Source organism: Columba livia, chromosome 2 (assembly GCF_036013475.1).
Source record: "Columba livia isolate bColLiv1 breed racing homer chromosome 2, bColLiv1.pat.W.v2, whole genome shotgun sequence".
NCBI lineage: Eukaryota > Metazoa > Chordata > Aves > Columbiformes > Columbidae > Columba > Columba livia.
This window is the reverse complement of record NC_088603.1, coordinates 67,260,783-67,276,815: the sequence shown is the minus strand read 5'-3', so window position 1 is coordinate 67,276,815 and position 16,033 is coordinate 67,260,783. Positions and strand designations below refer to the sequence as shown.

General features: G+C 37.7%; 1 protein-coding gene across 10 annotated transcripts in view; it reads right to left on the bottom strand.

Moving 5' to 3' along the window:
* The window catches only part of KIF13A (kinesin family member 13A), a 116,358-nt gene that overhangs the window by 60,492 nt on the left and 39,833 nt on the right, over nt 1-16,033 (bottom strand). For all 10 annotated transcript variants that reach the window (XM_065052319.1, XM_065052321.1, XM_065052320.1 and 7 more), the window contains 2 exons: nt 11,036-11,048; nt 3,528-3,588 (listed from right to left, as the gene is read on the bottom strand). In XM_065052319.1, coding sequence (XP_064908391.1) covers nt 3,528-3,588; nt 11,036-11,048 — 74 coding nt within the window. The remainder of the gene's footprint in view (nt 1-3,527; nt 3,589-11,035; nt 11,049-16,033) is intronic.

The following is a 16,033-nucleotide window of genomic DNA, read 5'->3' as shown; positions in this document are numbered from 1 at the left end:
TCCCTCTATCCCCTAACTGGTCAGATTTAAAAAACAAACAAACAAACAAACTCACTCAACTCCCCCCCCAAAAAACAATCAAAACCCCCCAACCACTTTAACATAGATTATAAACAGATAATTTTCAGTCTTAGAGCAATTCAGAGGGGGTTCTACATCTTGCCATCTCTAAAATAAAGTAATTAAATAGCCTCCATCTCTTGCAGCACCTGAAACCAAAGCATCACTTCCACAAAGGTAAAGTGCTTACTCCTCTTCCGTGCTCCAGACTCCCTGTTGTCTCTGTGAGACACACAGTCCTGCAAGGACAGCAGCAAAGATGCCCTCTACATCTTTTTCATCATATGAAGGTTAACTTCACTATTCCTGTCAGTGATATTATTGCTGGACCATTTTAGAATTTCAGAACCCAATTTCCACTTCAGTTGGAAAAAAAAAAAAAAAGCTAAAAAAGCAAATCTGCTACCAACAGCAACAATCCTCGTGTTTTCAAATGCTGGAAAGAGAAAGTAACTTTCAAACTGGAATAAGATAACTTGTACTTCTTGAATATGAGTTCAGAAAGAAAATTAGTACTTACAAAATAAGCATTTTGTTCAGCCAAAAAAGTTGCAGATCTCTCACAGAATAAGTTTAGTCTAAGAGAAAGTGATGACTAATCCCATTGCAGTGTCAGTCCTGATCCCCCACAGCCTGAGAACTGTTACCAGTTACCCATGTGATTAAGTTTATCCAAACAAGAATCTTGCTTTTGTGCAAACGATATTAACAAGTGCCAGTAGTACTGCAGATCAAGCAGCTAAGCAAAAAATAAAACCAGCCCATAATCATATGTGATAGCTTTACGGATCTTATTAGAAATGTCCATTTCCAGGAGACCACAAACTTGGGTTTTGTTAACATTTAAAAATACAAACAAAGAAAAACACACCTACGCCATGGAAGAGTTATCCACATAAGTCAACACAAAATTCAGACATATGTTATCTGTAGTGCATACCATTCTATGCATTTTCCAATAGCCCACACATCAACAAAACTTTAATATAGTATGATATACACAACAATAGGTCTATTCAACATAACACAAGATGAGCATGTTTTGGTTTTGCACAGAGAGCGATGACTGACAGGGTAGCTTAGTACTTGAGAATTTCTTGTTAAACCTTTCACTGTCACATCTTACATTGTATTTCTGTGATACAGATAAAATAGTTTTTCAAGTAATTAAATTTGTATCACATAACTTTCATATTTCAGGTATTTTACTTAACCTTGAGATTCATATATTACTTACATTTACAAGCACTCTGGACTTAGCTTTATACATGTTTCCTTTTAAGTGTACAACTAATGACTGTTCTTGCCAATGACATTAAACTTACACATCCACACAGAGTTATTTCAGGCAGGGAGTCTGTATCAAGCAATTAATAATGCATCTGTTTAGCTTCTGGATCAGCACTCCTTCTCTAGTCCAGTATTCAACCAAGAAATTACAGTTAAGCTCAAAAACTCAGGCTGTCAGGTGGCTTGTTTGGACTCTTCAAGCTTGTTAATTCTGCAACAGTCTCTGGTACGATCTCTGGACATGGATAATGTATATTTGTAAGGTGCCTAGGACAACGGGGGTTTGTTCCATGAGGCGAAGGAATTATCAAATATCCAAACCAAAATCAGTTTTCATATTTCTTTGTTTACTACAATAATTTAGGCCAAGATGTGAAAAAGACTTAGAGCACTTAACTACAAATATACAAAAACTTAAATCTTGCCATTTCAGCATTTGGTTTGTTGGCTCTAAAACAAGTACCACAACTGTAGTATGGCATAGTCCAGGTCATGCACAAGCAAGTGAACAAGCAAACAATCCAGAAACTTAGGCCTGAAACACACGAGTGGTGGTTGTTGTCGGGGGGGGGGGGGGGGGGGGTGTTTTGTTTTTTTGTTGTTGTTGCTGGTTGGTTGTGGGTTTTTTTGGGGTGTGTTTGTGTGTGTTTTTGGTTTTTGTTTTTTGGGGTTTTTTTTTTGGGGGAAGGTGTTTTTTCCCCAGCAGGAACATTATCTGGAATGGGCAAGAAAACACCTTATAGCTTTCTGGGCAGTAAGTAAATGCAAGACATGCAGGTGACAGCTTTCTAGAGTCCAGTCCAACAAGAGATTCACCTGCACACAGATAATAAAACTTCAGTTCTTAGATAAGACAAATTCAATGACAACTTCTGAAAGAGGCTAGACAAATCTAGTTTTGCCTCGAATTAAAAATAAATGGAACTAGAATCCCACTGAATACACCTGGAAATGGGTTAAGAGAAACAAGTTTAACTGGTCAGGGATGTTTTTGTGGTTTCTCTCTTCTCCACAAGCAGGTTAGCACCACAGTGCACCCAACAGCCGCAGCTCCCACCTGTGCACTGGAGGCACATGGGGCCAAGATCTGGGTGTGCACCATCACCCCCTTCCTTTACAAGTAAACAGAGGGGTGCAGGCACAAAAGGAGGTGCTGCCTCGCTCTGATGGCTCTACCAGCCTGAACAATGAACACTGCAGTGCAAATACAGTTACTATAAGATGAATCAATGCTGAAATTCTTTTTCTGAAGAAACCAGTCTTTGCTCAAGCAAGCAAGAAACACAGCAGAATCTATGCTCAAGTGCAACTCCCAAGAGATTCGAAATTTGATACCATGGGGCTATAGCAGTCAGAGATGTATTTTAACACAAGTATATGACAGTTCATTTCCTAGACCACTGATATCAACTCTTTGGCTAATTCACCCTATCAACCTTCAAGACTTCTTATGGGCTGCAAAGCTTCATAATACGAATATCTAAACCAAATGCTGCTTTTTTTTTTTTCTGCTTTCCATGGATCACAGCCTTGAAATCCCAGTGTTCAGAGCTGTCTCTACCAAAACAAGTCCTCTTACAAAGTATGAATATGTTAATACAGAAATCCAGCTATCAGAAAACTAACTACTGGGATCACAATCTTGCCTGGATTATCCGTCTTTTGGGAAGGAGGAGTCACAAAGCTGATCACTCAAAAACATCACGGATCTGAATTATCAGACTATGAGTGACTTGAAAGACCTGAAATAATCGCACCATCTGAGGAGAACAGGCTTTATTCCTCTCTCACGCACAGGAATGCAGAGCACTGAAAACACACAGGTTCATCACTAGCCTTAGTCTGAATTAATTTCTGATACAGAACTGAAATTTCATTTTAAGTGACAGAAATAATCCTCACAAAGAGCTCTTCCAGGGGATAAAAACAAAAAAAAGGAACACTATAGCTCAGATGTAAAAGCATCCCTCCTGAACAGTGTACTGTGCACATTAAAGCTTGCGTTCCTTCTAAACTGAGGCACTAGTACTCAGATGACTCAATCCCTATAAAAATGAGAAGTCTGCTTCTGTGAAGTCACTTGAGCATCACAGTACAAAACACAACAAACTCCACAAAACAAAAGCCCAAGATCTCATATGTTATTTATACTGTTAAATGTATGGAAAATAGTTTACCTGCATATTTTGTGGTGTTTGATTCATCCATGGACCAGAAGCAGTGATCAAAGGCAAACACCTGCAGAAGCACATAAGAAGACAAATTATGAACTCTGGCTACAAGACATTTCTCTTAAAGCAGTACAAATCCATGACTGTTTAATTGCAGTTAGGCTCTACTGTTCCTATGGATACTAAATCAGAACTGTAAAAAGGCTTCATCAGCAGGAATACTTTGGGGAAATCTTGAGAGCTGCAGAACTGCAATACTTCTTTTCTATCTGTATTATACACAATACAAAATACTGCTTGCAGTATCGCTTAATACAGACTTCAAAACACAGCCAAAACCTAATAATTGGCTCCACTCTTCTCTGAGCACTAATTCTGAAAAATGTTTCTGCCAACACTAACAAAACAGCACCAAAAGGAGTCAATATACAGAACTTGGCAAGACGACTATTTAACAGACATCAACACAAGATACACAGAAGTTTTACCATGGGTTGAACTTCTAATGCTTAAAGAGCATTGCTACTTACATGTGTTAAGGAGTAAATAAATAGTATCAGATTACCTGCCTAAACTAAGAGTACAGTACTGGATCTCAGTAGAGGAAGTTCAAAAACTTCAAATAGAAAATGTAGCTCTATTAGACAAACAGGCTATCAGAGCCTGCTCTAATGAAAAGACTTAATAACACTTGACAGTCAAGAATTCAAGCTGGGTAGAAATCAAATCACGCTCAATATTGCTTTCAGTGGGCTTGTGGACCTAGAACAGTGTCCTGTAAAACCATTTAACATGTTGGGATTTGATCCAAGTTACTCTTTCTGCATATCTGAGAACATCATGGTATAGACATTTAACACTGCTGTTTTCACAACTTTATATTGCCACAAACACAATTTAAACTGCAGAGTATTTTCCATATTTTACCATGGTAAATTGACTGTGGATGAGTTAATGATATAGATTCTATTTATTTTTTTTCTTTTGGGATCCCAAGAGGTGGGGAAAAAACTTAAACAACCTTTTCTATTAAAACTTTGTCTGAGCCAAGATTTTCTTTGCCTGGTCTCCTTAGTAAGACCACCATGCAAGTCAATGAAGAGCAAGGGTCACAGGCTCTATCAGGAGAAATGCCAAATTCCCTGTGAGACAAACCCTGAAGTAAGGAATAAAATGGATCGTTTCCTTTCATTTTTGGGGAATATAGAACAACTTGGATCCCCTGTTATTGTAGAATTACTATGCAATCTGATCAGGGATATTGTAACCTAACTCTTCCAAAAATGTCTTGCTGCTGCAGGTAAAACCAGGTAGCAGAGTAACCTCACCTCCTTCCCTTTCCCCCAGGTTAATGCAAAACGCATCAAAAGGCCTGAGAGAAGACTACATACCGAGACAACTCTTTGTCCAGAAGAGTGAAATGAGTCTAGAACTCTCTTCTGAAGAGAAAACAAACAAGCAAAAAACCCCATAATAATAACCTAACAGGGAGATCTGAGTCACTTGGTGCAGCACAAATAGAAAGAAACAAAATAATGAGTCAGGAAGTTCCCTGATGTGGCTGAGTCAAAGCTGTAGTTTTGCCACTGAACTGCAAGCAAAACACAGCAGTTACTTCACCTTATCTTCAGACCTCCACAGAAGTAGGACACATGTTGAATTACTTCTGTGCATGTGCTCATCGTGCTTCAAACCTAAGCATAACAAACTCTTTGTCATCAATAAGAATGCTCTAACCACTTTCCTAATCTTTACAGCCCAAGAAATAGCATTTTCTTTTCTTGCCTTCCACTTCTATGGAAGTTTTCCTCACAGGACTTGATAACAATACCAAGTCTCTCTACAATCAAATGGCAAGCAGCTCAACTACAAAAGAAAACCCAACTGCATGGATCCAAATCTACCAGATGCCCATCCTTTCCCCTTGAAACTAGGCATTATCTGCAGTGGATCACACAGCCCCATTAGGAAGGTTACCCAGCTACACATGCTCACGTGTAATGAATGACCTAGATGTCAATACAGCAGTATTGTAGGCCAATTTAATCTATTGTCCTAAACATTTTCCTCTTAGTTAACACAGAAAATCAAGGCAGGATTATTCGATGACTCAATTTAAACACTGATCTTGCAAAGAGACTTCACAAAATGAAATATGCGCTTGCAGCCAAGTGTTTCTCATAGAAAAGGTTTTATTTGGATTTTTTTCTTTAAAGTAAAAATTGGTCAGACTGCTTTTTAAAAGTTCCAAAATGATTATGCAAGAGGAAGAGAAAAATTCTGTTTCAAAATAAAACAAATATAAATATAGCATTTTAGTATGTTTTCATACTAAGCATAAGAAGCCATGACAAGGACTCAGTTTATTTATAAAATCTGTTCTGGAAAAATTGCCAAATCTTGCAGAAGTAACAAGATTACTTTAAAAAAAAAAGTCAGGAAAAAAAGTGGAAATTGCTCGGACATGCACTGTCTACAAACATGTAGAGCAGCTGCAGTGAAACTCTTTTCTCCATTACAATAGGTAGGTAAAAATTTAAAAATTATTTTGATTGGTGACAACAAAACTGCAACCTTGAACGTTTCCAGCATTGATAATTTAAGGAAGCACTCAATCAAAGCAATTTTCAGGACAAGTCAGACTTTTGGGAAAATGGACTCCAAATGCAAGAATCAACAAAGAAAGAAATATAAGAGAAAGAAACTTGGTCCATATCAGTGAGGCTCTTCTGCATGTACATAACAAAGACATTTTACAGAAAATGGCTGTAGGACAGTGTCCTACCTGAAGCGTGATCTATTGATCAACTTCTCTTTACAAAGATGACTCGCTAGTTTTATATTTTTCTGACTTCCAATGCAGGAACTGCAGGAGGTACAGTCCCAAAAAGAGCACACAAGTATGCTTACGGCCAAGATATAGAACCTATGCTATGATGAAGAAAAAAAATCCTCTAAATCTCATCTAAGGTGCTCCTTTCCTTCTCCCATTTTCACTAATTATTTTTCCTTGAAAATGAAAATGGTGGGTATTACTTTTTCTTTTGACAGGAGTATGCAGAAAATTATTTTTTTCTTATTAATTTTTTCTCTCCAAGTTCCGTTTCCCTGAAGAAGGCATGGAAACCCCTGTCAGTGTGACTACCAAAGCTATCAGAAGTTCTGTTAATGCTAAAGACCCAGAGTCAATGGCAAATACTCAAAAAAAAGCCTTTTTTAGCTTTTTAAAGAACACTCAAAAAGCAAAAATCTTTACCAACTTACATCGAAACTATATCAACCAACTATATCAAAACTACTAGTGAAATGTATTTGAACAGAGAGATCTGTGACACACAAACAGAACTTTTTAAACTTCAAGCACTCTCTGTGAATCGGCTTTTAGCTACATTTTGTAGAATCCATTCCATTTTGGTTGTTTTAAAATTAAAAGAAAAAAGGCAAATATTTTTTGTTTGAAACACAAAGTTTAAAACTGCTACCTGTATCCCCACTAAGATTTCATGAACTTTCAGTTATTCTTCTAACCATTTTGAGCAAGTCTTTGTGACTACGTGGATGAGTATTTCTGCTTTCCTACTGCTCTGATGTCAATTCCATAGCCACTGTACCAGGAAGTCTAACATTTTCAGAAGGTAGGCAAAATGGGAAAAACATGAAAGACAGGTAATACACATCTACTTCAAGAGTCTGCACGGGTTGGCATTCAACCACAAGCAGACCTAAGTTCACACAGGTGTTGGCCAGTTCTCATAATCAAGACTCAAAATTATTGTGGGCTTTTAAATTACAGAGGGAATTAACAAACAAGCCTTGAAACTTTCTTATTTTTGCAAGAGTCTGTACTTCACCCTAGCATCTAAAAGAGAAAGCTAGATAAAAGGAAGCTGCCAAGAACCTGTCACACTTGGGTAGTAGCTTCTAAACCAAAAATTTTGAGTGGTGCTAAGAGACCAACAGGGTGGGTTTTTTCCCAGCTCTATTATTCCAGTGTTTGACATTGCAGAATATTTTCAGCCTGAGTGGTAAGACAGTTGGAAAAAAGCTTGGACATCACATTTTAGACATCTAGAAATCATCAACTGACAGAGTTAGGAAGGAATGGGACACAATGCACCAGGACAGGTCTTTCACAACTGGGAGTCCATGGTAAAAAAAGAGTATCTGAGCTTAAGTATGTACTCATTGTATATTCATTATAAGAATTTTAACTCACAAGTAATACAGCAAACACACACAGAAATGGAAAGTTATGAGAAAGAATTAGCCAGGAAGTGCTAGATCCTGGTATTACTGTATCCAGAATCACCGTAAGTGTGCACATTACCCTGGGTAACAGTTACATAGGCCATTTCCATGTTACAGACAACTATACTCAGAGTTTTAATAACTATTAGAAATTAAACAAAAGACTTCTTCTGGTAACCACAAAGTTTAAGAAAAGATACGAGGCTTTATTCAGATTTCTTCAGAAAACACCTATAGCAGTTTAAGACAGTTTTGGGTTACTATTTTGCTAACCGGGCAGCTAGAAGTTATGGCTTCCACAGCAAAACAAACAGTGATGCAGATCTGGAGTCCTGCCTCAAGTTCACCTGTACCTGTGGTTTAAAATGAGACTCCAGATTTTAAACTAGAAGTGCCACTGTGTCTGACTGCTACGCAGCAGTAACTTCTCAAAGAATCAGAAAAGAAAGCCAAGGGGTATTCACATTTTAAACAGCCAAAACAATATTCTGCAGAACTCGTTTTTATTAAAACCCCTAATCAATGGCTTCAAGAATAAATAATTTTAAGAGTTTACACATGCAAGTACACTTACGGGAACTACTTACAGGTAATGAGTACCATATCCAATATTAACACCCTGCCAGATTAAGCCAAATGACATAATTAGTTTGGAAAGGAGTCTAATTTCACATCCATATTAATTATTTTGAAGCCTAACCCTCAGTATAGAGTAGGCAGAGTCTGGGCTTCCAGCATTTAGCAATGCATTACCCATACTGAACATAATCCCTAAAAAACTGTCTATGAAGCTATAAAATATTGTAAATGCATAGCTAACACTTAATAGCAATTTCCACCTGCCCAACAGATGGCCAATTAATGATTTATTATTTTTTTTTTTTTTTAAAGAAAAAAGTTCTGCTGGGCAGGTGTAGATGTTGGTCACATGAATCTGAATGAAGCCATCAGTCTGACACGTAGGGTGACTTACAGGGCTGCCTGGTTGCTAAGACGACAAGCAAGGGAGAACTGAGAAAAGGAAGTGCTCATTCACCAGGCAGCTGGTCCTACATCCCTACTACAGCCGCTGATGGACATTAGTGGTAAAGGAGATACATTAGGAAATGGCAAACAAAGTTGACACCAGTAAGCTGAATGTAAATGGAAGCCATTACAGAACAGAAAAAAAAAAACAGAGAGTTGGTCACTGTTTGACAAACACAAGACCTACCCCAGCCCTAAAGAAGCGTGGTCAGAAAATCTGAAGGTGGCCTAAGGCACAGCTCACATAGCTCAGAACGGCCGTTTTATCTTTGTCACAAAATTACACTAAAAAACCAAGATTAGTAATATACTTGCATGCAACATTTGTAGAAATCGCAAAACACCCTAATATCCTTATATCACTTTTGCAACCACAGCTTCCGAGCTACCAAGTTGAACTGGGATCACAATTCATCCACAGCTGATGATAAAATAGGTCATTAAAGAAACTTCCAATATTTATGATTTTCATTTTAAAAAAAACTAATTTGAAGATGATCAACTGTGCAGTACCCTAAAAACTGTATGAATCAAGAAACATCCAAATCTCACATCACCTCTCTACAAATTCACAAAGCCTATTTCCACTGATGGCAAGATCCTCCTCCTGTCTCAAAACTGATAAACATTTCACACAACATTGTAAGTTCCAGCGTTATAGCTCAAAGATATTAATGACCATCTAACTATACCTAAGAATAATGTGGCATATATGCACAAGCGTGCAGCTGTTATGTTTTTGTCAAAGAAATGCAAGGCCATAATTAAGCTGTTACATAATGTTAAGAATAACATCATCTGCCTATAATGGAATATGAATGATGTACTACAGAAAATGGAGGCTCTTGAAAAACAGTTTTTGTGAAATTATAATACAACAACAGAAAGAAAGAGGCTATTTTGCTTTTTAAAATTCCATTAAGAATAGCCAAACTCTTAAATACGTTAACTGGGACGGATGAAGAACTTTATTAAATGCTTTCAAAAATATTGAGAAACTAAAAAGCAAGTCTATCATTTTAAGAAACTCAATCATTCAGTAGTGGTGGTGAAAATAAATCCATACAGCATACCATTTTAAACTGTAGTATCAGTGTTATTAATTTTGACCTGCTGTGATCTTAAACTACATATTTTTGTTTCATTTTTTCAAATATAGTTATTTCGGTTCACGTTAAAATAGGTCGGTCCATTCTTCCCTGCCTATTGTGAATAATATAAGTCACTTACTGAGAGGTTTTCTTCTGGCACTTAAAATACTAACCAAAACAATACCTATTTAATTTTTTTTATATATATATGCATGCACACATAACAGCTGTGTGAACCATGAGGTCCACAAGTATTCATACAAGCCAGACATACAGATCAATATCCATCCCAATTTCTGTTTCCAGAAGGCCTACAGAATGTTCTGCTACACGTGCAGAAGCCACATCAGACTTGCATACACTGTTTCTTGAAAATCTACAAATCAAACAGGATAATATAAAATAAAAGCTAATTCACATCTAATTACAGCTCTCTGCTGTAGAAAGTATCATCCAACAGAAAGGACAAAATTATAACTGAATTGCTGAAATGAAATACCAATGCAGTGTTTTGCATGTGCTGGCAAGACACAGTTCACACAATCCTTTTCCCTTATCATTGCTACCAGCCTTGTACCAATACTGCATTTGTCATCCCAGCAGGGCTGCTTCTCTATCCCAACAGGTACACAACACCCATTCTCCCTCCCTTCCCCTGCATTACAAAGAACATAGATCATTTTTTCTAGATTAATTCCAGTGCAGTTTGGCCACTTTTACAGAAATTATTAATTCATGAATATCATCAGTTACAAACAAGAACAGTTTGTTTCTTACTAGACATATTTCGCCAGCTTTTAAAAACAGTATTTTAGCTTTTAAGCAGAATTATCTGCAACAAAATGTTTTTACACACAATAGTTATTATTTACTGTTTCAAATGTTTTTATGAATGCATTAAAATCATGGCTTGTCCTGGTCACAGCTTTAACAAGTCATGGGCCTTGTCTGCATGTCAGTTGAATTAAAATGTATTCTTCTAGAATTCTGAAGTCTTTAACTTTGATGTATAAGGAATAGATTTTTTGTAAATGTATTTTCCTTTACCAAAGTTGTATTGATCACATTACTACGGCAACATGCCCAACACTTTAGAACGGCTCAATGTTTTCAAGTAGGCACATATGCAAGAAGAGACAAAATACTCACCTTAGGTGGTTTTCTAGATGATCAGCAAAAAAAATCAGCAATGATGATGAGAAGCATGAGTACACCATTCACATAAATGGAAGGGAGCAAAGAAAAAGAAAAGAAATAATGTCAGTATACATTATTACTGCAATCTGAACTTTTTTGTAACCCACGATGTATTTAAGTATAACCAGAAAATATTTATATGACACACCACAGATTTTTAACCAGTAATTATTTAATTACTAATACAGCCCCACAGTAAACATAAGGAATCTGACATTTTCCATTATAGGTATTAAAAAAAAATAATAATAATAATTAAAAAAAAATCTAACAGCACTGAGTTCCAGAAGGAAGAAAAGCACCTGGTTTGTTGTGGAAGTCAAAACACAACCCACCTTTTGTGACAAACAAACCAAACCCGCAAACTGGCAGGCCAAGGTGCCAGGGTAAAGCCCCACTAACCTCAGCAGTGCTACATATGCAAGACCAAGGTAAGAATCCAACAAATGTTTCTTGTAGAGATTATAGAAGAGTGAAGAAAAATAAACCTATGTTTTCCCTAGCCACAGAAAGCCTACACAGAGTACAGGAAGCCAATGCAAGAAAACCATTACCCTTCACATCAATTCTGCTGTCAGAAATAAAAGAGAGATGACAAACCCCCAAACTACAGACACCAGCTCAAAGTACTTTGGCTTGTCCTTAAATGCTTTTATGTTCATGCTGGCAGCCATATGGCTACATCATAAATTAAATTAGTTTGGAGTTTTTTGGAGGGGTGAGATTGATGCCCTGTCTCACTGTGCAGCCCTGTGCTCGCTAATGCCAGTGCAAGAGAGGAGGTAAAAATATGTAGCACATTAGACTAACTTAGGCCATTCATGAAAACTACAACCTTAGGCATATGTTTACATTACGTATTGAAATAAACGCAAAGTGATACACAGAGCGAATTTCTACTTGCTCTTCACATCAAGAAAAAAGAGCATATAAATGTGGATTAAGGGAAAAAAAGCACAACCAGAAAGGTCTAAAGACAAAACAGCACAAGCAGGGAACTTAGTAAGGTTTATAAGACACAGATATGGGTGAAGGGTCTCCAGCAACAGACACACTATACAAAATTCAAAGATATCAAGAGACTATAGTCTCAGTGCAGAAACTCATGGAACTGAGCCATGCTCTCATCCACTAGACTACATATAGCAACTCCACAAAGTGGAGGGGGTGAAAAAACAAACCACTTTGACCAGTTTTCTTAGAAACCCACAATACAACGGCTCAGCAAAAAAAGCTGAAGAGATGCAAATCCACAAACACACCTTACGCAATCTTTTCTGCCTACTCTCAGCTCGTACCTTAGATGACATGTCTGTGTAAACCATAAGTTCCATAGTTGGTGCACGGTACTGGTATAATGCGAACACACTTTGTCTTTGAGCCAAACCACTCTTTGCAGCTTTACCCTTTCATTAACAGTGGCCACACAGGCTCAGTTCTTTGCTAGCTCATGTCCAGGTGGCTCAGAACTTGTGCAAGATGCACTGTTATCTAAATGAAAAAATATATTTAGCTGTACCTTGAGTATTTTTCACTTCAGTCAATTTTCAGATATGATTAAAGTCCAACATTATCAGCTTGTCTAGCCAAAGTCCCAGACCAGCTCTAAACTTCCAGTTGCTACTTGGAAGAGAAGTTCCTATTGAAGGAAGTCATCCAAGGTTTTTTGGAAAGCTTTTGAATACAATCATATCTTGAAAAATCACTCCAGAATACATCAGCTTCCCTAGGAAATTCCTGAGAAGAGTTTAATTGAAATAAAAACCAACAGAAAGTTTATCAACTGTTTGGGGGGTTGTTTTGTTTTTGTTTTCTCTGAGATCATTCTCATAAGCCCTATTGGAAAAGGTACAGAAAGAACATCACTGAAATAAATACATTGCTTGACGTATTTCTTAAGATATTTACTTAAGCAATGTAAGCCACCACCTTTTAGGAAGTTTCCTCTTATTTCCCTCTGATGCTCATTTTAAGAAAAGCATAATAGTGACTTATTAAACCACTGCTGGACAGCAGAACTTTCGACTTGGAAGCAAGACGTTCATCATTCATCTCCTGGATTTCAAAACACAAGAAGATAAAGCTCCGTACTGTATGTCACATCCTACTGCTCCAAACTCTTCAGCTATTAAGACCAAACTAGCAATGCCACAAGTCACCTGCGAGCATCAGCAGCAGCAATAGGATCAAGCGTCTCTGGAATAAGTCAGCTATATTGGCTCACAGGAGAGAATTTAAGTTATTTGGAAATTCCAGCCAAACATCCCACTGTAACCATTGTCCTGGCAGCGATTCAGATGGAGACACTCAGAAATATTTTCTTCAATCAAAGGACACATACTAATAAAGAACTGTTTACCGTTTACCAGAAGTCACATCTGTAGCAAATTAGACGATTTCTATAAAACCTGCATTAGTCTCAATCTGTTTTTCACAGTTTTTTGTTTTGCTTTGTGAATTTTCATTTCTCAGATTTTTTACTTCCATATCAGATCACCCGCGGTGCCAATGGCAACAAGCAACTCTACCTTTTGAAGGACAAGATCTCCTCTAATGTGGACAGCTGGTACACTTCAGAAAATTATCACTGAGTTACCTAACCCTGTAATGCAACTGGACAACAGCAGATTTTGGTCTAACGTGATGAACAGCATCTTCCATCTGCACACCCAGATGGAAGATGAATTTTCTCATATGCCTAGAACTCAAAACCAAAGCAAATACTGCCAAGAGCCTGAAAAATATTCTCACAGGTCAGAGGAAAAGTATGAATTTCAGTGACCACAAAGCCCACTGAGCTACTGAACTTCCTCCTGCCTTTCTCCTTAAGCCATCATGACATTAGTAAAATACCAGTAGAATAATTTTCTAACTTTATTGAGCAGTATGCCTGCTGAGGGTATCTACTCAGGCTTTATCTTTCACAGCAGTAGTAAGCTTCTCCTGTCCTGCTTCGGTAACGCACATCAAGATCACAGAGTGTGTAGCTACCTCAAATTTTTATCCAGATGGAGAAAACCAATTTCTAGAAAGCTTTGTACTAATGCAACCTTTTTTTTCCTCCTGTCTCTTGCTAAAACTAAACTCAAAACTTCTGACATATGCTGAGAAGTGATTCACAAAATGTCAGTTCTCATGCTCTATGCCAGCACATGAATGATAAGCCTTCCTGACTGCATCCACATTTTCTCTCTGCCATCAGCCCACTGCCTGGGACAGCACACCATGAGAGGAGTACACTCTGCTAGTAGTTTAACAGCAAAGGTTGTTTCTTCTTTAACCACCTATGCCCAGAGGTGTCAAACTCATTTTCATCGGGGCCACATCAACATCGTGTTTGCCTTCAAAGGGTCGGATGTAATTTTAGGACTGTATAAATGTAGAAGTTGTTACATTTATACAGTCCTGAAATTACATTTGGCCCTTTGAAGGCAACTGCGAGGCTGATGTGGCCCTCCATGAAAATTAGTTTGATGCCCCTGACCTAAACTATTTCAGAGGGGTCTCACTTTGTCATATAAAAGGTAGATATTTTGACTAGAAAACTAGGCCCGTGCAATAGGAAGCAACAGAAGACACACTTGCACTATGAGCATCCAGAAGTACATGATACTGTCATCTTAATCATTTTCAGAACTACATCAGTTTTTCGTCCCTTAGAGAGTGTTGTCAGCACTCTGAACCAAACGTCACTTCTACCAGAAGGAAAAACATTCTGTACATCAAAAAACTTGAAGGAATTGTTTTTCTCTCCCCATTCCATATGATGAGGTTTTGTCACCCCACCCAGCCCCAGTCAAGAACGTCACCTTCAGCAGGGACAAGATATGTTTGAAAATGAGAATATAGGTGTAAAACCAGGTACTCCACATTGAAAGAGACAGAGGAACAAGGCAACTTTGAAAAACAGGTCTTAGATTCTTCAGAACAACATCCACACAGCCCAATTCATCTACAATTCGGCTGCGCTAAGAAGAAAAGTACATCACAATTGTACTATAATGATTTCACATTTTGGAAAGTATTCAGTGGATTCTTTTCCTTTCTCACAACCAGTCAATGAAAACAAAGCAATCATAACCAGTTATGTTAAGTAACAACACATAGTATCCGTAGCAGATGATAAACGAACCACATGGCTCTGCAGCTTGCTCTTCAAAGCTGACTACACCAGAAACCATCATCTAAGACACTGAGTCTGAAATACCTTTTTATTCTCATCACACATGCAACCACAGCAAATTCACGGTACCTACTGTTTTCCCAAATATATAATTAAGTGTTTGCATGTAGTGTCTACACAATCATTGATGTATTCAGGATCACTCAACAAAAGAATTATTACAAGCAACAGCCAATATACTAGAAAAGGGAGAGAAGTCTTCAGGTTTCTATACGATAAGTTGAAAAAACGGTCTTCCTTCTTTCCCATGTAAGCATAAAGTTGAACAAGTTTAAAAGATCATCCTGATAGATTATTTTTTCACATTCCACTAGACAGGAAGTGCTGGCATACAAAGAGCCCAACAGTATTTTTTGAGTTTTTTTGTTTGTTGTTGGTTTGTTTTTTTTAAAGGCTGCTTTACAACTCAGGTTGAGAATATCACAAGCAGGGTGCATTTGCCTCACTCAAGGGCAGAGCACAAGAGAACAAACCAGTGGTAGGACCATCATAACAAGCGCACCTTGCTTTACTGGATGGAAGTAACTGCATTGCTTGTTTAACCACATATACAGGGGTTTCAGACTGGCTGCAACAGAGACAGCAGACATTCAGCATTCCTAACTGCAAACAATGTAAATTATGTAGAAGCAAAGAGATGACGTTTCTCCTACCTTTCATAGTAAGATCACACGCTCTAGGACCTTTCCTTGTCTCACAGTTTATTGCTGCAGGCTGTTACGTGCAGGCTTCACAACAAGCATTTTAAAAAGCACATCTGTATTTTA